The sequence below is a fragment of the Symphodus melops genome (genome assembly GCF_947650265.1).
Source record: "Symphodus melops genome assembly, chromosome: 21".
Taxonomy (NCBI): Eukaryota; Metazoa; Chordata; class Actinopteri; order Labriformes; family Labridae; genus Symphodus; species Symphodus melops.
Genome location: NC_136711.1, coordinates 2,611,639 through 2,637,068, shown reverse-complemented (window position 1 = coordinate 2,637,068; position 25,430 = coordinate 2,611,639). Strand labels below are relative to the sequence as shown.

At 43.2% G+C, this 25,430-nt stretch overlaps 1 protein-coding gene across 1 annotated transcript; it reads right to left on the bottom strand.

Moving 5' to 3' along the window:
• Positions 1–5,946: 5,946 nt before the first annotated feature.
• LOC306842166 (heparan sulfate glucosamine 3-O-sulfotransferase 6) lies at positions 5,947–24,830 on the bottom strand. The gene is made up of 2 exons (XM_079372275.1): positions 23,989–24,830; positions 5,947–7,558 (listed from the first exon to the last, which is right to left on the bottom strand). The coding sequence occupies exons 1-2, from the start codon at positions 24,462–24,464 to the stop codon at positions 6,940–6,942; spliced, it is 1,095 nt and encodes a 364-aa protein (XP_079228401.1). The 5' UTR covers positions 24,465–24,830; the 3' UTR covers positions 5,947–6,939.
• Between the last annotated feature and the right edge of the window lie 600 nt (positions 24,831–25,430).

Here is a 25,430-nt window from a genome sequence, read left to right as displayed (position 1 = left end):
TCACAAGTGAGCTCCAAACAAGATTAGACCGCTGTAACGAGCTGACCTTGACAGTGAACGATAAAGAGGGGCAATGTCAGAAGTTGTAAAAGAAGGTGGAGGTGCTCCAAAAGCAACAGGAGAACCTAAAAAGTCAGCTCCAAACAAGAAGAAACCTCTGTGATGAGCTGACTGTGAAACTGAGAGATAAGGAGGAGACCTGTCAGGAGTTGCAGAAGAAGGTGGAGGATCTCCAAAATCAACTGGAGACATTGAAGAGCAACAAAGAGCCTTCCACTCAAGAGCACAACGCCCAGATAAAGATGGAGGAAATCTCTCTGTGGAGGAGGTTTAAAAAGGCCATCACTCCAAAATGCCTTCGCCAATACAAGCATCGCAGGGCGCAGATGCAGGACCAGCAGCAGCCCCAACGACCCCGCCCCCGGCTCCCACAGTGGAACATGTGACGTACTGACAAACAGAAGCCAGCAGGTTTCTTTCTGTCAGGACGTCACATGTTCCCACTGTGTCTGTGTGGGTTTTCTCCAGGCGCTCCGGTTCATCCAACACAAATAATTGAATGATAAAAAATACATAAAAATATTACTAAACTTTCTATCTGAGTAGTTGGATTGCTTGGATATGTATTGATAGAATAATAGGCCTCTTTCTGTTTATAATCAATGTGTTCAAGGTTTCATCACCCGGTCCAAAGAACTGGTTTGATATCCACCGTATGAATTGAATATGATTTTTGCTGACGTTAATATCATACCAGTTATTTTACGTTTTATTCTAGGTGTGTGTGTGTTAATAAAATAGTCTGACTTTTCAGTACATAAAGGTGTTTTGTGTGAAGAGGGCGTGCAGGAGTGAGTGCACATTTCAACATGTGTAAAGATGTGGCCTTTCAAAGTGAATCACTCACCAACTCAAACATAGGTTTAGTTTAAAGCCCTGAACAGTTAATCACTCAGACACTTTTATATAGGTTCAATGAGCCTTGATTCTTAATCACCTAAATTATCTTCTCCTTAAAAAGAATTAGTTACTAGACGAGATGTCAAGTTGTGGGAAGTGTCTTCCCCTACAGATTGGACAAAGGATCCAGGAGTTTGATGCACCAATGAGAGAAGCAAACATCAAGAGACGCATTTGGAAAGATGTCCCAATTGGATGAAGGAAACTGCACATTCTTTAATGTATTATTTGGTTTGATATTCTCTGTCTAATGTATAAAAGGGTTCAGGGAAGGATAGTCGGGGCTCAGACTTCATGAACTGACCAGGTATCTGTCTGTCGTCAGGGACTCAGAGACTCTGTAACTTGTGTTCTTGATTCATCGGGTTCAAACTGTGTTAACCTGAAAGAGACGCCTCCAGTCATTCCTCTCATCCCATCAAAAGAATGCACAGAGATTCAAGGTAATTATTTAGAGGAGTCAGAGTCAGATATATATACTGTGTTTGCATTGTTTGGTGTTAGCGAAGCCATCAACGTGCCACAGACTAGTAATTACTCTATTAATCTGTGGAGGGTCTTAAACAGTCACATATCTATTTATTCTTAGAAAGATCCTTTAGTTTCAGGCAACAACATTTTTAAAAAAAAGAGTCCAACTAAATGTACAATATGTTAATAATGATAGTGTTGGGAGTGACAGAGTGAAGGTGTCAGACTTCCTCACACTTCCCTACTTAAGAGGTCGAGAGGTCAACAGATGACTCCTGTATTAAATGACCACCAGGACAGACCCCACCCACAAAGACATCCCTCTGCCAGACAGTTGTTTCATTAAATCTATTTTCTCTTCATGTTATAAAATTCAACAGATCTCAGCCTCAGTTCGATAACGTCTTGCGGTTTGAAATCCTAAAGCAGCAACATGAAGGATCAAGCAAATTACCGTCAACAGAAAATGATTTCTCTGAACAATTTTCCTCAATAATGACCAATTGAGCTCCATCATTCACAGTAAATGAGTCCATTACACCAGCAGTTACTGATCATAATCTGTGGATAACCCTGGATGTGAGGGTCAAATGACCAGAGGTGACGCTGGTGGTGGAATGCACTTTGAACTCTGACCTCTGTGAAGGGTCGACCCTGACCTCCACAGCGAGGCCTGAAGCCGAGCAGTGACCAGTTGTTCTAGTTATTTCAGTACTGAGGAGATGTTTGGGTAATTAAAGGGATTGCTGAATGTTGTTATTGGTACGACTGTGGCAAATGTGTAAATGCTTAAAATAAAGTTTATCCTATAATATCATATGGTATCATAAGCTTTCATATAGGGCTGGGTAATTAATCCAAACCAACATTGTAATGTTGTAGCTTTGTGAATGGGGAGCAGGCAGTTTCATGAAGCATTACTGTCAAATAATTAGATTAAAAACAGACCTGCATTTTGGAAAAGGAAAGTGAAACTCCATCAAAGTTAAGAAATCACTTGCAAGAGAAATCCATTTATTCTGAGTGTTTTGGTCCATTTTTGACTTCTTCGTAAATGTTCTTCTCTGTTTCATCCAGCTGATCCCGCGCTTGATTAAAGCAGACTTTTCCCTGTGAGCAGGCTGGCAGACTTCCTAAAGCAGCCGTTCCTCTCTTGCCCCGAGTGAGGACACTTGACCTTCTTCAGTAGGGGTCACCGCTCACTTTCACCGGGGTGTAAAGATCTGAAGGGGTGACGTTCGCTCATCCATCCCAATATCCGGGTTCTGTCTAATCCATGTGTTTGGATCCGAGGAACCCTCAGTGGAGCCAGACGCTCACATGCACGACTGACAGGAGGGTCATTGTGTGGCTAACAGAGAAATGTATCGGGAAGGGAGCCAGGGTTTTTTTTGGATAAAGGCCTGATCTGCAGACCTGCGGCTGAACCATCTTGTTTGCATATCAATACCTTCAGGCCTGAATAACTTCAGCCAGCTGATGAATGAGAGATTCTGCTTCTATCTCGAGTGTCAGGGCTCTTCGGTGCAGAGGGAGACATAAAGGAAACTTTTCACCAGCGAGAAACTTGACGACATAGCTGACTGGTTCCCTTTACGCACTGCTCACCCATGAATGGACAGGGTTGTGTGTCTTGAGGATATTCTATAACTAGAGGGTACACAGGGTGGAAAATGAATACCACACACCTGTCAAACGCTTTGCAAGTTTTGGTTAAAATTTCCCAAGATAACCGAGGAGCATCTGAAGCCTATTTGAAAATGTAAGTGGCTAAGAAGGAAGGGGCTGCTCAGTTTCACAATTAAAAACTTTTGTTCACTAGCAGGCAGCTGTCTTATTGTTGTTTTCTTTCAGGACAATCTTGGATCTAAAACATGCAAAAAGGTGTAAGCAAATAGTTGTGTATTTGCACATCCAGAACATAGCAACATCATTGTTGACGAGGGAACAGAGTCCGTTACACAACGGCATAATGAGAATGTCAACAAAATCAACAAAAGAGCGGAGAACAACATACTGATGAACAGAACACGTAACGCAGCTGTTTAATTACGTGCACGGAGATCGTAGAGGTGGCGTGCAGACACTCTATGCACCGTGCAGCACTAACAGTATAGAAGCGTCACTCCCCCCCCCCCCCCCTCCTATTGGCTCCAGCTGAATTATCCTGCAGCGTTCTCACCACACTCAGACTTGCTGCAGAAAACATACGAGAGGTCTGACTGGAGAAACTCTGGGTGAAGTCTGAGGGAAAAGTTTGGCTGTTCTGCGTTCACAGAGTTTTTCAGGAGGTTTCTGCTGGTGTGAAAAACTGCTGTTGACTCTCCAATGGCGTCGTTTCCATGGTAACGAAGAACGACAAACTTTTTCCACTAGAACATAATGTGGTAGTTGAAAACTTTGGTCATTTTGTGTCGTTCTTTGAGACGACAACGAGAAGCTTACAGCTCACTGAGTGGGGTAAATCACTGCAACACATCAGTACACAAGTGTGCTGAACAATCAGAGCAATAATGTGAAAATGTTCAATCCATTATACATATATATATATATATATATATATATGTATATATATATAAAAAAGTAGTTCAGCTTTAAATTCACTTAGTACGTGTTTATCCACAGTAACTTGACCTGTCTGATTCCAGCTCGCTTTCTCTCTCTGATCACAGCCGCGGCAAATATCCCCAACATTTGATCAAGAAGAGCGACCACCTCCCCTCCACCCGGTGATGGAAGCGAGTGCGCCTGCTCGTGTATGTGTTTAGGCCCTGCATCGATTACAACGTATGGAAGATATATCAGGTGTTAAATAATATTTTACAAATGTACGATAGCGACCCGTGCTCGACCCCGGAGTTAAATCAAGCTGACAGAGGGACATGGTACGTATAAGCACATATCCTGGCAGCCAATAAACTAAACAGGCAGTTATTGATCGGTACCATCTCCCTTCAGTGGAGGTCCCAAAGGTTGGGAATGTAATATTAATGGATCAGGGGGGAGTTGTTGTATATGCCTGTATGTGTGTGTGTGTGTGTGTTTGTCTGAGTGCAAAGTGTGTGCACGTGTGTGTGAGATCATTCAGTCTTTGCTCATAGCTCACATGCAGGGCGACTCCATTAACCAGTGTGGTGGTGGTGGTCAGCAGTTTATGGCGCCCAGGCTCACAGGTCAAGGGGGAGCGTGGAGGTCAAAGATTGCCATCCACAAAGGTCTCCAATCACGCCGCTGAATTGATTGCTTACACATCAGAAAGCCGCTGTGTTAACTTCAAATTTAGCTCCCTGGATGCCTGCAGACATACGACCTCACGCTGCCCACTGTCACTACCAACTTCATTATTTCTCTGCATGCTTCAACTGGGGACTGACTGACCACTCGTTTATGTGATGAAAAGGTTGATACCACACTCGTTTCCATCTGTTCAGCCAGCAGCCACTATAGCTCAGAATAACCTGGAAACGGAGCTAAAGCTAGCTCAGCACTCTCCAAAACTAACAAATTATGATTAGAAAACATTTCACAAGCTTTAGGTGCTCGTAGGCTAACAGGTGACTGCTAGCCTTTAGCTGTAGCTTTATGTTTTACATGCTGAGGAGATTCTTTTATGTATGATCCGACTCTTAACCAAAAGAGTTTTGTTTGTAAAAGCAAGCTGTCCCTTAATTTGACTTGATGTTGAGTTAGTTTTTAAAGTGTTATAATTATTAATAAATTAAATTTGCTTATTGCAGCTGGTTAAACTACAGTTGAGGCTCTGACACACCAAGGAAGTCGTCCGTCGTCACTCCTCGTTAGACCGTCGGTGAGCAATCGTTGCCCTAGTTTTTGCTCCGTCTGCCTATTTTTTGGTCGGTGAGAGGAATCTCTCTGATTGGCTGATCGGATGTTTCATTTATCTCCATCTCTCGACACAAGTTCGGTAAAGCCTCTTGAGCCTGCCGCTGTCGTCTTCAGGCTTTCACCCATTAATGCGATTTCTCCTTCTTCTTTTCTTTTTCCTATAAAAGACCAACGGCAGCGCCATTTACAACTTCTTATGAGACATTATTCTCGATTTGTACACGACCTATAATACGAGTGGTGACCGACAGCAGTGTGAAAATTATCTTCTTGTATCATAACAACGGACTACCGCCGCCTGCTGGCGTGGAGAGTTATTTCCTTTCACACCTGCAGAACGTTTGTGGCGATTGACCGTTGTTGTCTGTAGTCTTTGTGGTGCGTTCAAGTGAAACCTCATTATTCACTCATGCTGTCAGTGAGGTGAACACTCGGTTTTAAAAGAGGAAAGTTACGGATTAAAGGAATAAACAGGGTACAGTTAATGTCAGATGTCCTACAAGTCATTAATTAAAATTAAACAACCCTGATTAATTTAATTTCCTTTTTCTAAAAAAAAAAAAAAATGGCAGATGTGTTTTTTTTTTTAAATTTCAGGCAGCAGTAACGTTGATTTATTTGCAGAATTAACTTAATTTAATGCAAAAACAAAAAAAAAGAGAGCACAAACACGTTTTAGAATAAAAGTTTTAGTCAGAATTTCAAATACAAAAGACTCACAATATTTCACCATCTTATAAATTATACTTTCAGAATTATACAGTCTCATATAAGTACCATCTGTGGAGCTGAGTGGTGACAAAAACAAAGCAGACTGATACAGGTGTGTGTGAGAGGAACCTTTCATACAAATGTAATGCTAACTTAAATAACGGCTGATTAGCAGCACATAGTGGACTTTACATTTGACTTTTTGAGATAAAACTAAAGACAGTCCAGAGAAGGAACATGCATTGTAGGAAAAACAAACAGAACTATATGTAGCTGTATTCACTATAAAACCTCTCAGAACAATAACCCAATAATAATAAACACATCTTTCCATGTTCTTCTGTTGGGCCATTGTGCATCATTTCAAACCTGTTCCTTCCTTTCTCACTTCGTCACAGTTTGCGTGTCTTCGATATGTAATTTAGTTTCTTGTAGCGTTGCCCGGCTGTCATAGCATGTTACGCTGTCGCCACTTAGTTTAAATTTGGGCTCATCTCTGTACATTGTTGGCATCTTTCTGGGGTTATTTTCTTCAGCATAAGAGGGTTTTGTGCTTTTTTTTGTGTTTTGACAGCAATGAGAGCTTAGCATACTCCTGGCGCTGACGCTACGTTGCCATGTGTGAGAAGATCTAAGTCAAAGCAAATAAGCAAGTATGATTCAATGTGGCCGGCGCTGGTCACACTACAGCGGCTCGAGGCACAACCAGCACTTCTTCCAGTCTTTGTTTAGAAAGGCTTAAAAGATTAAACTCTTGTAAAATGTGTCGCTGTAAATCAAGAGGAAGGCAGGAATTTTCATAGAAAAGAAATGGAAAAAAAGAAAGGCATGTTTTGCACAGTTAAAGCTTTGGTAAACATAACGTTTCCATGGTTTCCCCCGTCTGCCTTTGGTTATTGGCTGAAGGAGAACGCTACTATCAGTTCCTTAAAAGCTTTGGTGAGTAGCCGCTCAGTCCCAGCCGAAATCGTGGCCGGTCATTTGGTAAAACTTGAGATTGAAGGGTCTGTAGAAGTCTCTGAGCCTGAGCAGAACTTCGGAGGGGATCTGGGGGTGGGGCCTGCCCTTTGACTTCCCCAGGCAGCGCGGCCTGCTGCTCCCCTCGGGCTTCTTCAAGCAGGGGAAACCTTTGGTCTGGTTGAAGTAGAAGTGCTTGTCTGTCACCACGCGTTTTAGTCCCAGGAAGTCCTGAACGCGGCCCATTTCCCCCGCCGGGTCTGTCACGAGGCGTTCGCCGCTCACAAAGAGGAAGCTCGAGAGCGGGAAAAAGTGCAGCCAGTTCTCGAGGTGTTTGGCGTAGATGCCGATGCGTACGGCGCTCCAGGATGTGTCGATCAGGCCTGTGGTGGTGTTTCTGAAAGCCAGGTTCTCGAAGGACGGCAGCCCGGGAGATTTAGTTAAAGTCTGGGTGTAATCAGAAACAGCCCGGGTTACAGGGTCACGCACCACCACGATTAGCTTAGCGTGGCGGCTCATGGAAAAGACACGGCGAGGGGCTTCTTTGGTGATGAAGTAGCTGGGGGTCTTCTCCATTGTGATTTGACCCTCCAGAGTACGAGGCATCAGGTTCCTGCGTAAGAGAGAATCTACAATTAATAAAACTGAACTCTTTTGACGTCGACGAGCATAAATCTGGAAACAGAATTTTCTACATTACGAGAGCAACATCACAACAAATAAATACAGTCCCTTCATTTCCTCAAAGCTCTGCTCACATTCCTTTCACGATAGCTCAGTGCCTCGAAGGCTTTTTGATTTTCCTTTGTAATTAGTGGGCAAAGTCTGCGATTAGACGGAGACAAACATGTGAGTGACCATGTCAGTGTAGACTGATAGGGAATCGCATGAGCGGCTACCGTAGATAAACCACAAGACTATATTAACCCCAGAAATGCAATTTCCTCCCATCCGCTGCCTCCTCGTAAACACACTCGTAACAGCCTGGACTCACGCTGCTCTTGTTTCTAAAAACAGGGAGACGGTCCATCGGGACTGAAATTAAAGCCACATTAGTCAAACTGCTTTTTTTTTTTATACAAAGACTTAGAGAAGGAGCTGTCAATGCTATTACACTTTTTCTTTTTTTTTATCCTTTGCCTTCCTCTTTGCATGTGCTAGAAAAACATCCTTCTACCGTAACAGTGTTTAGTACGATTCTGTGGATAATACTAATAAAACTACAAACTTACTTTAACAGAAATCACTCAAAACATAGTTTTTCAGCTGCCTGTATTCAGAGCTGTGAACTATAACAGATCCCTTAATAAAAACTTAATGCTAGCAAGTCAGCTAGGATAACTTAAGAGAAGCAGAGCAGACCCCCCCCTCTGGAACTCACTCCCCAAACCCATCCTTTCCTGCACTCACCTCCCACCGTTTAAGACCATGCTCAAAACTCACCTTTTTAAATTAGCTTTTAATACATAAACTTTTTCTTTCCCTTCTTTTCTTTCTGTTTTTCTGTCTTTTTGCTGTTTTTAACTGTACATTGTGATTTTCACATGTAAAGTGCCTTTGAGCTCTTGTAAAAGCGCTTACAAATAAAATGTATTATTATTATTATTATTATTATAAGCACTGACCTATCTATGTGCATATTTATACACTGTAATCTTTACGAGTTATTGTTGTTTAAACCAGAAAATATCTAAAGTATAAAGAACACGTCGTCATATTCAAACCATCACTTTTAGACCTTGTGTTGATTTTTTTGTTAAACCGTTTGTGTGTCTTTGTTCTTTTCTTTTTTTGTGAGGTGTGCCTCAATTGGAAAATTGATACGATTGGTCTGAAATAATCACATTTATTAACATTTTCGTACACATGCTGGCAGGCGACCAAACACAAGAACTCAGGCAATCAGACATCTTCAACATGAATCCTCAAGTTATCAAAACTTTAATCAAAACCTAATTTAGCTGTGAATAAACAGGTTTATATAACCTGTCTCACTGTCTTAACCGTGTGTCCTGCTAAGCTGGCTTTTGTTACTAAGTGTTCCCCGATCTCATGAATGACTTGGAGAGAGCTGTGTTATCGCTACGGTAACAAGAAATGGCCGTTTGTATAAAAATAAGACGCAGCGAAATGATCCTTTAATTAATGAAATATTTTGGCAGCAGCCGTCCTATTAGTCACGCTTGCAGGAACACAGGCAAAAGTCCAAAGTATCTTTTGAGACTTTCAGACGTTTTGTATCGTCTGATGGTCGCCATGTGTTCGCATTCAATCCTGGTTATTGCCTTTGGCCCTCTGATTGTTATTACCATCAGCGGTTGAGGTATTCTAGGCACAGTTTTGGCCTGACGACAGGGCTTCCCTTTTCCTCTTGATCTTTTACCCCTATTTAGATGACTCACATCGCTGAAAAGACATAACAGTGCCTTCAAACAGTTCAACAAGCCCGCTCTCTCCGAAGCCTCTTGACTCTTATTAAATGCAGATTCAATATAAAAAGGAGCGAAATGGAAAAATCTTTCTTTCTTTTTAAATGCAGATAAAATCAGATCTAATGAAGGAGATCTCAGGATTAGTTTGTGTTATATAAATGGAGCTGTGAGAGGTCCCTCAGCTGATTTCCACGCTCTCCCTCCCTCCCTCTGCAGACATGTGCTGATGCTTGAGAGTCGCAGTCTTCGTGGTTGGTCTGTAAGTGAAGGGCTTATAGGGCTCGGAGATCTGGTGTGCGGTGATGGAGCCGACTCTCTCTTTCTCTCTGATCCAAAACACACAGGCAGATCCAAGTCCGGCGTTTCCCCTGGCAAGCAGCTACCAGGCTCACACCAATTATACAACTCATGGTATTCATTCGAAGAACTGCGGGGTCGGGGCAAAACAAAAAATCAAGGAAAACACAGCAAACACCAAATGAAGGGAAGTTTTTGGGAAATCAACACTCCAGCTGCTCTGAACTTTGGGAGGATTCACGCTACAGAGCGTGAGCTATATCCCATCAACGTGAAGCCAAGTTTCTAATTCTGCGGTCGCCACATGATGTGAGAGGCGGTAAAGTCTTCATGCATCTCGGATCCAAAAAAAAAAAAAAGAAGCAACATTTCTCATTTGGGTCCAAGGACAGATTTAACCGCTCTGGCTCTGAGAGGAAATCCCACCCTTAGATACTGTTACTCTCACATGTCATCAATCTGTGAGGCTATTTCGTGGTCACTTCATGCTGGTTTGGTTCCTTCACATCTTCCCAACCTCCTTTTCTTTACCTGCGTTTTCTACATTACACAGACGCTCGACAACGCCACGCACAAACATGCCTGAGCACTTTGAACACTTCCAGAGGAGGAGAAAGGAGAGTAGCATCCTTTTAATCAGATTATTGTTTTTGGCCACGATGCATTTGGATCCCATAGTATAAGTGTCAGTGGAGTCTGCTTCTTTTATGATCAATGCATTTCTCCCAGCGTGACGTTACTGTGAGACGTTCAGACAAAAAATCATTCAGCTGTGAAGAAAGTCGAGTTTTTGTTTTAGGTTCTGGAACATTTTCTTCCTTTCAAGACTGCGTCGCATGACTGGAGGAAAACCTGCAGTATACTTACAAAATCTAATATCACACAGCAGTTTGCTCAGATAATGCAATGTGATTGGACGAGAGTGCAACTATTCAATGTCACAACACATTACAGCACCTGGACTCTCTTTTTGTATTCACCTGATGGGAAAATAATATGAAGCAAGCTGCATATTCAACAGAGAGTTTCTTTGATTTGAATGTGAAAACAAAGTAACTACAGACTCTGATTTCAAAAGATGAACTGTAAATGGAAACGAATAAACGGACTCGTCATAACAGTTTAATAAAGAGACGCACATGATCACCGTAGGTAACTTAACATATATCGGTTCATGCTGACTCGGCTCATAAACACACAATATTAAAAACAGTTTCACTTTATTCACACTGGCATCACCCCAGTGCATTACACCCCGCCCCCCCCCTCGACCCAGTATCACCTGTGCCCACCCATACAGGCCAACTCTGCAGCTCTCGTGCCTTACAGTAAGATGGTAGCGAGGAGAGGGGGGGGGGGGGGGGTTGGGTCCGGTTCCGTTGAAGTTGTGTTGTTGGAGCATGATAAAATATTGAGTCAGTAGATTTGTCATCGCTTATGAGCCTCCATCTATGTGGGTGGTTTCTGTGTCTGCAGAGACCCGGTCCTCTCAGTGTGTTGGGAGGTTGAGTTCAGGATGTGGACGTAGCAGCGAAGACAAGAAATATAATCAAGGAGGTTTAAACGCCGAGCACATAAAGCTCTTTCCAAAAGTGTGATTGTGATCCGTGTGTTGGCGTTCACACGTGGAGCTGCGTTCACGCAGGTTCTGAGCACACCAGTAAACGCACATACTGCGCGCTGCCGCCATTTTGGAGGGGAAGAAAGTTTTCTTTACAACCAACGATGCTACTGATGTTTAAATCTGTTGGCTCCTTTACTTTATCATTTGATGTTGTGTAAAAAGCAATTTCACACTTGAGATTGTGCTAACCTCATCAGTACAACACTCGTGTGGCGTCACGTCGTTTCCTAACCCCTTAAGAATACGAAGAAAGACACACCTCAGCCCGAAAACAGAAGCTGCAGGCGTACGTGCAGATGTTGTCCGTGTTTTTGTATTCCTCTGTGGTCGCGAAAAAAAGCGACATTGAAAGATTTTAGAACAAGAACAACCGCAACAAAAACAGCAAGAGGTGCTTTTGTGTTGCCGCCGCTCCAGTGTTTGGTAAAAGTGTCTGCAGCGCACATCAGTCTAATGGAAGTGATCGAGCTCCACTCCAGGCAGAGTGCTGCTTCCATCCACATCATGTTTACATCTTCAACCACGAGCCTGTAATCACAGAACAAAAACGAGCAGGAGGAAGGCCACACAGTGGCTGAGTGCACAGGAGAGACGAGCGGGTAGGAATAAATGGAAAAGGGAGGGAGAGGTAAAAGCATAGATGAGAGGAAGATAACATTAACTCCAAGAGGGCATGAAATCCTCGGCTTCAGAAGCAGCTAATCTCTGTTCTCTCTGGGCGATAATATCCCTGTTTGTTCTTTGTATCTGACACAAGTTAGACTACCTCTGTGTGGTTTCCAAAGAACCTCGAGTGACCTCATGTTTCTTTTCATCACACCTGTAGCCGTTAGCATCTGGAGCAGGAATGCAGTCAGCTTTGAAAGTGCACAGATGTGCGCTAATCTGCATACAAATGTGTCCAGACATTGAGCAGTGCTCAGTGTGGGTGGCCCCAGCTTTATTAGGACCTGCTTAAAGGACTGTTTATGAGTACAGTAAGGACACGGGAGGGAATGCAGACCTGTGCCGGGTCCTCATCCAAAGCACCGGGAGACAAACAGGAGCTCGGTCAAGTGCAGACGGATGCATTTAAAAGCATTTTCTTCCTTTAAAGCCAAGCTGGTCAAAAATGAGTTAACACCACTTTCCTGTGTGTGACATTTTTACAACATGAAAAATGCACATGCCATAGAAATTAAACATTTCCATGAAGACACTGAGCAGAATTTGCAGCTACTACAAAACGGAGCAGCAGTCAAATAAAAGCCAAACCGCGCTCTGGCTCGGTCAGATGGGCTCAGCCATCATTTTGTGCACAGACAGCTTCAGGTACTTAAAGCTAGTTAATGGTGAGATGGCCGCAGCTAGCAGACGTTATATTTAGTTACTCTGCATAGCATGTGCTGTTGTCTTTGTATTTGACTTCTCCATTACACATCAGTGAGGTTGCTGAACAGAGGCGGGGGTTCATTTCATCTTGACCTGCAGAAGTGTAACAGGAAGTGATATTAGAGCCAATACAATAAACTGAACTTCTGTTTGACATGAGAAATACTACGCAACCTTACACGGCTCAGGAGCAGTTTTATAAAGGCTAAACAAATTACCCAGAAGTCATTAGGGTTGGTCAAGAAGACAGATGAGTTTGGTGAGCTAGAGACTCGAGGTTTGTGTTTACTGGGCAGCTGAAGCGGTATGAAAACAAGCCAGCGTGTTGCATTCATGCAAACGTAAAGGACAAAAGTGTTTCATCACCGCCGACGACTCAGAGATTTGTAGATCTCTTTGGAGGTCACCAAATTTGCGCTAAGCGTCTTAAACTAATTTGATCAACCTTTAAATCAGAGATGCCAAATTGTAGGCTGATTTTGTTTTTTGTTCAATTTTTCTAAAAGAAAGAAACTAAAGGAGTGAAAATAGAAATAGAAAATAGAGAGAGTGAAAATAAAAAGGTTACATCACAATGAAACACGCACCCCAAATATGGAGGCTGTGGCCCTCCAGGCAGGTGGGCGGCCCAGGTTCAAGTCCCACCTATGGTTCCTTTCGTTCCTGTCATTCCCCGCTCTCTCTCTCTCTCTCTCTCTCTCTCTCCCTGATTTAAGACTCTATCTCTCTCCTCTCGCTCCAATGAAGGCACAAAAAGTGTAAACTCTAAAAATGATAAAAACTATGAGGTTAAGATGAAAAGAAACGTCGGAGGGCAGAATCTGGCGTCTCAGGCTTCGTCTGTGTGTTTCGCTCTTTGTGGTGCAGTTTGCTGCTGTATAGTGTCCATACCTAAAAGCTCCTCTTTCATGTGACTGTGTATATTTAAAGGAAAAAGGCCACAGTCAGGTACTGTAAACACTTGGGCTTTTATCGCTCCTCTAACGAGAGGCGCACACTCACAAAAACACAACACACACACACACACACGTACACACAGTAAGCCTCTGAACAGGCCTTCGACAGGATAGACCCACATCTGGGAGCAATGAAGTCCTCAGTGTGTGTGTGTGTGTGTGTGGCGGAGATGAGGGAAGTGTTTCTGGGTTAGGAAGTTTCTCTCTGGTCCCGATGGTTTTGGAGCTCTGAAAGCTGTGATCCATACCGGCTCAGCTGGGCCAGAGGCCAGACCCCCAGACCCTCTTAATCCCCACCAGCCTGCACCGTTCGGAAATGGACCCTTCCACCCTGAAGGACGGAGGCAGATGGTTGTGATTCGGAAGGCGAGACCACCGAGGATAACTGGGGATCGTGTAATGCAACATGTCATCATGTGCAGATTTTCTCTCTGGTACATGTGACTCGTTTCACTTCCTCTAACGCTTCATTTCTTCTTCTCTCACCTCCACTTTTTTTCACCGCGGTCCTCCCGCTTCCTCTCACTCACTTCAAAGCCTGAACTTGGCCTCTGCTGTATCCTTCAAAGTTAAACTGTTATGAATACATTTGACAAGTGTGAAGGCATTTTAAAAACACTGTGACGTCCTGGACCACTTCAGAGGGACGCATGAAGACAGATCCAGTCTGTCTCTCGTGTGCGCTCGCAGGTCTGTGAGAGCTGCTGCGCCGAGGCCGAGGTTTGTCATTACAGGGCCGAGGAGCTGCTGTGGGCTGATTAGAAGTCTGCCTCCACTTTGAGCAACTCAATAAAAGAGGAGCTGAAGTGGCGCTCGTCTTCGTGTCTGTTGGAGTCACGCCATTGCAGTTGTTTGGGGAAGTTTCTCAATATTTAGACTGTAGTTAAATTAACTCACTTAACTCATTTAACTGTTTAAAAAAACAGAGAGAGAAAACTCCTGATCTTGGATTTTTAGATTTCTCTTGTTGCCGTTTTTAGCTCGAGGAAAAGAGGATGTGAGGTTACATTTATTAACAATATGTGATTGAAAGTATTTTGTATTTGTGAAGGACGCCTGCAGACTTTTAGGTCGAACACTGGCACTGAAAAGAGAAAACGTCTGCAGGATTCCTGCACCATTTAAAAACATCTCTGTGAATTCAATCCGATCCAAAAATACTGAATAAACAGCAGCATGGACAACAAGGCCTACATGCATGTGTTAACTTTAACAACATCTTTTTTTTACTTCCACAAGTCAAGAACGGCGTTTCAGTCTGTTTTCAGTTAACTATATTTAAGACCTCCACTAAATATCCTCTTACACACTGTCATTATTAATATAAACCCATGTGAACATCCGTTACACACTTCGAAGGCCGCCCTCTCGCACAAACACGGAGGTGGTCAGGACATTTTTCTTCTTTTTGCATCACTGGTGTAGGTCGGTAGGAAAGAGCTTTGTGGATGTATGTATTTGAAGGGGGGAAAAAATCCGAGGCGTGACCGTTAATAGAGACATCACAGGGCCTGGAGCGCGCTGAGTGAAGGAGAAGCTGCCCACTCAGAGTTTCCTCTAAGAAACCAGCGAAGCCGTAATGACAGAGCGAGCGTGTGCGTTTGTTTGTGTGTGAACGGTCACAAGTTTCACACCGTTTGAAAACTTAAGTATAAGCTTGTCCTGCCGCGTCGTTTCATCGCCTCCGCTTTGAGGCGCATATGTCAACAGTGAATATTGTGTTTTAAAAACTGTACAAATATGAAGAACAAACTTTAGTGCTTTTTTTTTTTTTGGAGCCTTTTTGGTCGTCGTCTTGTGACACAGCTCAGCAAACTATTCCTCATTCAGTGTTTGCTGTAAACTAACACAGGATGCTGACTCTCTGCTCAGACGATGCCTGAGGACATGAGAGTGGTGATGATCCACCTTCAGAAAAAGTAGAAAGGTGGAAATATGCAAAGTGAAAGTCAAACTTCTTTCTTGAATCTTTTGAACTTTTTTGACTGTGTGACTGTGACAGTGTCAGATACTCATGCTGTCTTCAGTCACAAAAATAAAAGCAAGGAGGCGTTAAAGGATGGAAGTTATCTTTCATAAGTGGGGAAAAGAAAAGTCGCTCATGATAATGGACACTTACTGTAGAGAAAAATATGAAACTCAACACTGAAAATTTGACTTCAGACAGGAAGAAGGGAAGTTGTGATTTTATCTTTCTAGAAGCTGAACAACCTGTAATGACAGAAGTAAGAAAAGTGTGTGTGTGTGTGTGTGTGTGTGTGTCTGGATGTTTATGTTTGAGTCTGTGCACTCAATGCATCCATATAAGTAGGAAGTGTGTGTGTGTGTGTGTGTGTTGCCACTGATTGCTCCCACCCCTCCTGACTTATCAAATGGGAAAATCTACATTTGTGTTCCTGCCGGGCCCTCGGTGGCCGACTTGTGTGGCTTTATCTCCGAGCAGACGGGGGCTGCTGGGCCCCGCCCTCCCTTCATCCGCTCTCCTGAACACGGAGCGGACGGACGGGCGGACGGAGGGAGGGAGGGAGGGATTGGGTGGATCCTGACCCCTGTGATGTCATGATGCCCTCGCTACTGCTACATCATTTGGCTGTGATTGAGATGGTGATGGTTTGAGGAAGCATGGAGACGGTGTGCTAGTTAACAGAAAAAGGAGTCGAATGTAAAGACTGCAGGAAAAACCAGTTTGCACGAAATGAAAGTTAATTATTTTCTGCTGTTTTAGAGAATTTGTTGTTTTTATTTTAAGCTATATGCTTTGATTTCAGTTCTAAATATTCAATAAATAACCACAAAATAATTCATCAGATATTCACTCTTTTGTTAGAAACAGTATCCCAGCTTTAATAGTTGAGCACATTTACAGTAGAGACGAAGTCAGTGAACCATGAAAAAAAAAAAAACACAAAGTAATCGCTGATTCAATGAGGTTATTCAATAATCGAGGTCAAATGTTCGATTAATGGTGATGTTGATCTGAGGTTATCGCCCAGCCCTCATAGAGAGAGAGAGATAGATGACTTTAAGATTTGTTAGGCCAGACAAGTTCAAAATGAAACGTGACGCACCATGTACAAACATTCGACTTGTTTACTCTTCTTGACTGAGAAAACCCCGTTTCACTAATTAAACAGCTCAAATGTACACACACACACCTCAGACGCCATAATCGAGTCAATATGGACTTTTGCTCGTCTGGCAACTCCCCAGATCTCGACCAATGAGAACATTTCAAACTGTTCATTTAGAAACAAAACCACTTCCGAGCAGTTTCAGTCGGCCGCTCCTTGTGGTTTCTTCGCAGCATCTTAATCTGAGAAGAGGAAATCACTGCTGGCAGACACACGGCTTTGACAACTGGAAGTAGTCACTCTGAGGTCTGCTGTATTAGATAGATAGATAGATAGATAGATCTATCTAATACAGCAGACCTCAGAGTGACTATTAGTGCTTATTGATCAGACTCAGCAGGCCTGGAGGCACACCGGCGTTTGGATGGACATGAAGCTGGAGTTCAAACAGCACGCAGCCTTCAGAGAAAGTTCTTAGAGAAAGTTTTTAAAGCCGACAAAAATGCATGTTGGTGTGTTTCTTTGTGGGACTCTCAGCGTGCCTGCTGGTTCTCACGACCCCCCCTCACCCACCCACCCACAGTGGCAGAGATAGACACCAGTGAGAAGTCCACGGCCACACACACACACACTCAGTCAATAATTACCTGCCTCTGCAGACACACCAGTGATGGTTAACTGGGTGTGGGTTTAAGTATCTGTTGTGTCCATCAAAACCAACCAACAGCAACTTCCAGCGAATAAAACGACGTCAGCGTGTATCTCTTTTCCTGACCCAAGTAAAAATAACGTAATTTGTGCCAACGGAGAAAGTGACGAACGCTGTATTTTGATACTTTTTGAATGAAAATCAGAGTAGAGAAAACAGAGCCTGAAGGCAGCAGCATGAAAAGATGTTTCAAATATCTGAGTGCCAAGAAGAGGCCAACTCACATATATTAAACTTCAAAGCTACAACAATCAGATGGTTCATCAATAAGTTGGTTAAAGCTCCTGTGAGGAGATTTGTCTGGTTGCACTTAAATTATTACCAGTGCCTCTTAAAGGCAGGGTTGGTCTTTTTCTTTTCTTGATTTTGGTTTAAATTGTCTTTAGGTCCTGACACAAATTAATAACTCAGGTGCTCTGAAAAAAGGAATGAAAGAAATCCGTCATCTGCAGCAGTTGGATACCTAAAACAACCTCGACCAATGTCTGCCACGAGGTACCAATGAGATGAACCAATCACACGCCTCCCTGTCTCCCTGCTCGTTCTTTACCCCACGCATGCACGAGTTCACACTCAAAGCACGAGCTGAGGTCCGCTTCTGGACCAATAGCGCTCGCTCATATAGGTGAGGGGGCGTGGCTTTAGTGGAAGTACAGCAGGGAGGGAGTGCTACTTTTAAAATCATGCTAGTTTTAAAAAATGACCAAACCTGCCTTCAATAACGAACCACAGCAAACAGAATCATCCCTTTTGTTACTTCACATAATGACACAAGTTTTCATCATTGCACATTTTGTAGGCTGACGTAATATATATTCAATACCAGCTGACTGTTATATCAGTTCAGGCTTTTATTTAAAATGCAGCTTTACAGTCAAAGATCAAATTAAAAATAATTCTGGATTCATGGCTTCAAAGTCTGTTTTTCAACTAGTACATCCTTGAATGTACTTTTGAATTCCTGCTCCTGAGTTAAAGAGCTAGCATTAGCACATAGCAGGGAGTGACTGATTAGCCAAAATAATAAATCGATTTTCGGTCATTTTTTAATCTATTTAAAATCTTAGAAGATAAAAATCCCCATTTATATAAAAAAAAATCATTTTCTTCCCCTCTGCCAGTAAGAGTGACTTACATCTCAAACTGTCCCTTCCTGCCCTCCGTAGCTGTGACTGAAGTGTTGGTCAGCCTCCCTCTCTCATCGTGCAGCCGTCTGACTGTCATTTCTGATTGGATGAGACACATCATGCTTGGAGGGTAAAAGTCGACCAATGACAAGCTGTCAAAATATTGATGACGCGGTTAAATCCTGGAATTAAAATCCATAGCTATCCTGCACCAATTTATGACGTCAGGTTTGATTAAATCCTTTACTTTTCTTTAGCTGAATTTACATATTGTATTAAATCTGAAGAAAATCTCTTTACATGTAAATAGCAGCATGTGTCATGTTCGGTTTATTAGCTGTGATGTTTATGGATGGAGTTTTCTTCTTACACTGATGCAGCTTCAAAAACTCCCAAAGAAATGAACCCTGTTTTGAGCACAAAGCTCTCTTTCACCCTGCAGGATCGACACTTTTCCAATTTTTTTTTTTTTTTCCAAATTCATCCCTTAAACCTTTTCATCAGTGTGAAAACTCCCCTCTGCAACATGCAGCGCCAAGCATGTGAGCAGAGAGGAATTCAAGCGCAGGATCCCCTGAGACTGGTAGTACAGCCAAACAGGAAATACAACCTGGAGATTCCTGTCTAGGTAGCACATCCAGGACACTGCTGAATTATACGACATGAACCCTGAGCGAGAGAAGAGACTGAGTGAGATTTAGAGGCAGACTGAAAAAAACATCAACGCAGAGAAGACGTGTGCAGGAGCTTTACATGACACTGTTTGAGTGACCCGAACAAGCCAATAAATTAATCCCCTCCAGCAACACTCAAGACCGCGGGTATAAATGTCAGCGGGCGCGAGCACTAACAGCTCCGTGTCAACAAGATTGAATATTCAGGAGTTAATTCATTTCTGCTGCAACAGTGCGATAAAGGCCGATAGGGAGAGATCAATAGAAAGGACCTATTTCAGGCGATCGATATCAGAATATGACATTTATATCTGCTGGATATTTATTACGTCGAGAAAAGGAGAGAGGGGGAGTGGACGCACTTCAGGTGGAGCTGCATGCAGAGTGTGAATGAGTCCGACCTCACACACACAAACACACACACACACACACACACACACACACACACACACTTACGCTCGCACACCCAGGCTGTCTGAAACCTTGTTCCCGACCACCAAACCACTCAACCATTTCCAGCAGATGGCAAAGCCGAGGCTTTTCCACATATAAGCATTTTTTTCTTCTTTTCTGAAACAATTTGCCAAATGCTTCCTTTAAGGATGTCCATGTGTTTTACTTGGTTCGCAGCTGAACTCAGGATCCAAAGACACAAACAGCGCTGTGAAATGAAGAGCTCTGTCAGAAAACGAACGCTTAAGTGATACTTTCCAGCCCGGTCTCAGATGATGTTGTTGGCGTCACATTAAAACGATTCTGTTGCAAACTGATATATGTGAACGACTGGGTGCTTAACGTGCAATTACAATTAAGTCATAATGTTTCTGTAGGAATATGATCTCAGGAAGTATGGAAATGTGAAGAGGGCAGAAATGGGAGAGCGTTGAGATGGCACAGTGAAGGCAGAGACGTTTCTGAGCATCAACGAGACCCTGAAGCAGTCCCCGCAGGTTTCTCTCAATATTCATTTATTTGTTTTATTTCGAACATGTGAAGACAACAACAAAATAATAATAAGAAAATAATCAACAAAATGTTTGTTTTTGTTTTTTTAAAGTTAACATGTCTGAAAAGGAGTCGAAACGAGACTGAAACTGGTTTTCAACTTTTTCTGTCTGATCACCAACATGTCCGATGAACTCAAATAACCCTTTACTGACACTTCCTGTCGTTCCTAATGTGTTCGTACAACTGATTTTTAAACAGTAACTCATTCAGAGGATGGACGATGGATATTGTCAGCCTTTAATTATTAATTAGATTTTATGTTTCAATAGCTTCTCTCAAGTTATTTCCATTTTATTAGCCTTCCACTACAACCATTTATCAATTACGTTACGATTCTCTCACAAGTTATTTGACTACATGAGCCTGTCGACAGACGATGAGTGAAACAGATTCCTTTAGTAGCAGCTCTTCATGTTTTTATTCTCTCATTAAGGGGAGGTGATCGGAGCTTCTCACTGAGGTGTCGGTTAAACACTGCATCATGTCGGTTGTGTTGTTTGTGTAGTTCTCCGTCTTCTTGTATTATTGTCACACAGTTTGTGTCTCCTCTGTTTTCTTCTCACCTCTTTTCATTTTCTGTCTTGAAGACAAAATGCTTCCACGCCTCTGATTTAAAAGTCGGAGGTTCGTCCTCGGTTTATAAATCGTTCCTCTCCAGCTGCTGACGCTCACCGTGTTATTCAGATTCATGTTTCAGTGTGAACCTCGACACCTCTGAATCGATTTATCACGATGTCACGATTACTAACTAGAAAGGCGAAATTGGCACACACACTAAACTGAACAGATTAAACAACATGTTACCAACATGCATACACATGCGGACCAATCCCAATCAGGCCTACTCAGCTCAGCAACCAATAAGAACGCAGGTTACCAACCGACAACTCAAACCTTGTTGCTAAGCAACCACACACACATTCTGTTATCAGTATCTAAATTCTACCTCGACAGCTTCAAACTTATTGTGGACATTGTTGCACTTCAATAACTTAAATTGATCTCAACAGACTTCATCATTTCTTGCGGCTTTTTTTTCTTCTACTTTAATGTAAATATCAGAGGTGGACCATGCAGCCCCTGGGTGCAATAAGCTTTCCCCCCATAGCGTTAAACGTTGAGGTTAAGGAACACTGAAGCACGCCTCATATAAAAGGACACGGAGCTGGATGGTTGAGGGTGGTTGACTAATACTTCATAAGGCCTTGCTTAACTGCAACAGTGGGCCTAATCCTTCTCAGCCACTCGGCATGTCCCTGAGCTGTCCGTGTTAATGCCTGGCCTGTCATTACACCGGGCCAATCCACGCAGTGTTGACACGAGCTGTCGGCGGATTAGAACAGACGCCGAAAAAAAGAAAAAAAGAAGCTCATTTCATTATCCCTTCAAAGGAGAGACGGAGAAAAAAAGATAGAGGTGAAGATGTCACGTGTAAGTACGAGAGCACAAAGTAAGGTCAGTTTCACAACAACAGAGAAACATGGAAAGGTCGTCGGTTCGCTCACCTTTAACGCTTTCTCTCACTGTTAACTACAGATCCTGCAGCTATCAAAACATGTCATTAAAAGTTTAACTTTCACACACGAGCTCATTATTTTAGTCAAAACTAAACTAGTATTTGATTCTGTGACTAATATAACACTTTACTGCAGCAGATCATTTAAAATAATCAGGAAAACAACAAGTACAACTCTATTATTCTCACCTAAGGTCAAAGGTCATCGAGTCTGTCTGTTAGTCTCCTAAACCCCCCCGATCATCCACGCCGCTCTGTGGCGAGCACCACGGAAATTCTCTACAGCGTTACATAACCAAAAGTTTCATTAAGTGTGACTTCCACGTCACGTGTTCGATAGGATTGAGCAGAAAATGGATTTGGAAGACAAAACAGCAACATTTTTTTGTTGTTGTTGTTTTTTCAGAGAGAGCGTATTCGACATGTTCAGTCCTTCTGGGATTTAAAAAAATCTTCAGCCAGGCAGAAAATGTTCGAGAGCAGGGACACGAGTCTACAAAGTACAAGAAGTAAGAGAAGAGTTCAAGAAGGAGATTCACAATCAATCTTCATATTTGAACCTTTTTATAGCTTCAAGTTTGCACCTTAAATCTGCTGCTCACACCACTCGTAGCTTTATCATCACACTCGCAGGAGACAGTTTGACGCACTTTGTGTGCAGCAGGAAAAACCCCGCCTCATCCTCTCCCTGACGTCAAACAAAGTAATAAGAAGGCAAACGAAGGCACACTTTGATCACTCAGCTGTGTTCCACCTGATCATTACCCGGCTGTATTGATCTCGCCCTGCGTCTCTCTGTCCTCATTTTTCTGCCCCACCTCCGAGTTCTCCTCGCTCGTCTGCTTGTCTCTTCATCAAACCGTCATTTACTCCACGGTTTCTTCACTCTCCCTCTGTAATGCTCTGTCTCTTTTCCTCTCGCCTCTGTGCTGCTATCAGATGTCACAACGTCATTCCCATCTCAAGCAAAATACACTTTAATCTACAGAAGATTTTCTCACCCATTTGAACATGTACATGTGATTTTCTAAACCACATAAAAGTGTGTCACATGTGTCTTTGTTTCATGACTGAATTGAGGCTATTTTCGACATGAGGCAAAACCGCATCAGGAGTCAATTAGGGCCGATCCTCAAAGCAAAGCGTACTACCTGACAGAGTGTGTGGGGTCATTCACACTACCACCATCCACAATCATCAACACCCATCCTCCCGCCTGTGATCAGGCTTGTAGTGAGGCCCTCGAGGGACCGACAGTGAACACTTAGGGAGGCAACGTGTCAGCTCAATAAACAGCAATTTATTGGCAGGGGACTGAATAAGCTGCCGTCCACTGGATCTATCAGCAGAGACTCTGATTGGTGCGGAGAGTCACTAAAGAGGACGGAGAAGAGGACAGGGAGTGACGTGATGTTTTCGCACTGGAAAAATAAAAGGAGTTAATTGGTTTTGTTTTGTGACATTTTATGAATTATTAATAAGGACTAAAAAAGTAGATTGTTGTGAACATTTGTTGAGCATATTAAAGTACTTTTTATTCTACTGCAGAACAAAATTTGTGGGAAAATGACAGAAAAAAAACCAACTCCTTAATTTACGTAGTTTGAAGATTCACAGTTCTCAATTTAAAGGTCAAACAGATAAACATTATATAACTTAGGGTTTGTCTGCCCAATCAAACATAATGAGCCTCATCAGACTGGTCTGACCAGATCTACTAAAATGCTTATAAAGCTTTCACATGCACAACAAAGCATGTGCAGATTCATGAGGAGCTTTGTGAGCCACTTCGAGGGGGAAGTTCTAGTTTTTAGGAGCATTCTTGGGAGTGCCATTTCCCTGCTATACTTGACTTTTACTGCTGTGCACCACAACCACATTTAATGAGTGTAACCTATCACAGAGAAGATATAAGGATTGTTACAGTTTTGAGTTTTTGAGTGAATTAAACGCCCCCTTGTATTTGTAAAAATTCATTCAGATTAAATCTCATTAAGATAAAAATGCATCTACAAATCTGTCAAATTAGAGATTGACAGATCAAAATAAAGTCTTCCAATCTTGTGTTCTTAAAAATACACTTTCTCTCCTGGCAAGTGGCAGGAAACAACTTTCTCATCATGCGCGCGTCCGTGACTCCTGCCCTGCCCTTTGACCCTTACAGTCCCTTACGATCCGGGTCACTTTTCAGGAGTTGAAACTTGAAGGAAATATTTTAAAAAACACAGTTGTATAGTGGAGTAAAAGTCGCTTCTCACCTGTACCACGCCAGCCCCTTGTCGTAGAAGCGGTCGAAGAAGTGTGGCTCCGCGCCCACGGCTCTCACGTCAGGGTGGATGCGCAGGAACTCCAGCAGAGCCCGCGTGCCACCTTTCTTCACCCCGATGATGATGGCCTGAGGAAACTTTTTGCTCCCGAAACTATTGGCTATCGAGATGTTAGATTTAACATCGCCGTGAGACAAGTCCGACAGCTGTCCCCGGACAAACGACACCTGAGACGCGTTGTGCGCACCGAGCTTCTGCGGGGACGGGTCCTGTCCATCATTTAGGATCATTTTATTGGGACTGTTGCTCTGTTGGTCGTAAACCGGCCTTGGTAAGGAGTCACAGAATCCGTTGAGGCAGTAGAAGAGATATGTGCAGAGTATTATCATGGTAAAGAAGACGGACAGCTTGGACTGCACCTTCAGGTGTCCAAAGTTGAACGCAGCTCTCCAAACACTACATCCCATGAGTCGCAATCCTGAGCACGAGGACACAACGCAGGAAACATGCCCTGACACAGGACTTCATACCACGCACCTTGAAAAGTGACTCAAAATGAAGAGTCTTGGAAATAATCGCCGCGCTCGTGCCACAGCAGCAAGTGGCACAAAGGTTGCGCAGCGCGCGTCAAAGAGCCCCACATGATCCTCAGCCCATCTCTCCTACCCGCGTCCTTTCTTCGCTTGCAAAACCATCACAGGCGACTCGTAGACTCTTCCGGTGACTTGAGCGAGTCTCAGCTGAAAGGTGCTTCTGGATTTTGACGCCCCGCAGCGCTCAGTGCCGTCCGTGCGCTCCCGTGGCTCCTTGACAGCGTCACTGCAGGAAGGAAATCCTGAACACCCCCTTACCGTCTCACTGCCAAATCCACGCCCTGTTTATCAAACACACACACGCCCCCCTTCCAAACCCAGCCTGCTCGACTAACAGCGAGAATAATTAAAGGCCGTCAGCTGACAGAGAACGAGGACGTCTCGCATCGCTTTATTTTGAAAGCAATTCAGAGAGCAGTTAGACGTAGATTACATTTAATGCGTTGGAGGAGGAAGGGAACATTTGGTTTATGATGAAGAGGGAATATTAGCTTTTGATTGCAGACTGAAACGCAATTTCCTCTCATTTCCTCTTAATTCACCACATCCAATGGGAAGCTTTCCTCTCATATGGGAGCCTTGCTGCTCTGTGGTTGTTTCTGTTCCCATAGTTGTTCACTTTGGATGTGCGTTGACCACCTGCTGTCTGTTAACCCTCCTGACCAAGTGACCACACACCCCCCTGGAGCCAGCTATGACACACACTTTTAACCTTTACACTCCAGCCCAGCAGGGGCAGACAGGTGCAGTCAGCTTTCTCTTTTTTTTTTCTGTTTTCAAAACGCAGTACTTTTTTTTTTTTATACTCACCAGCTTTCTTATTAAGTTTAATGTTGTGAA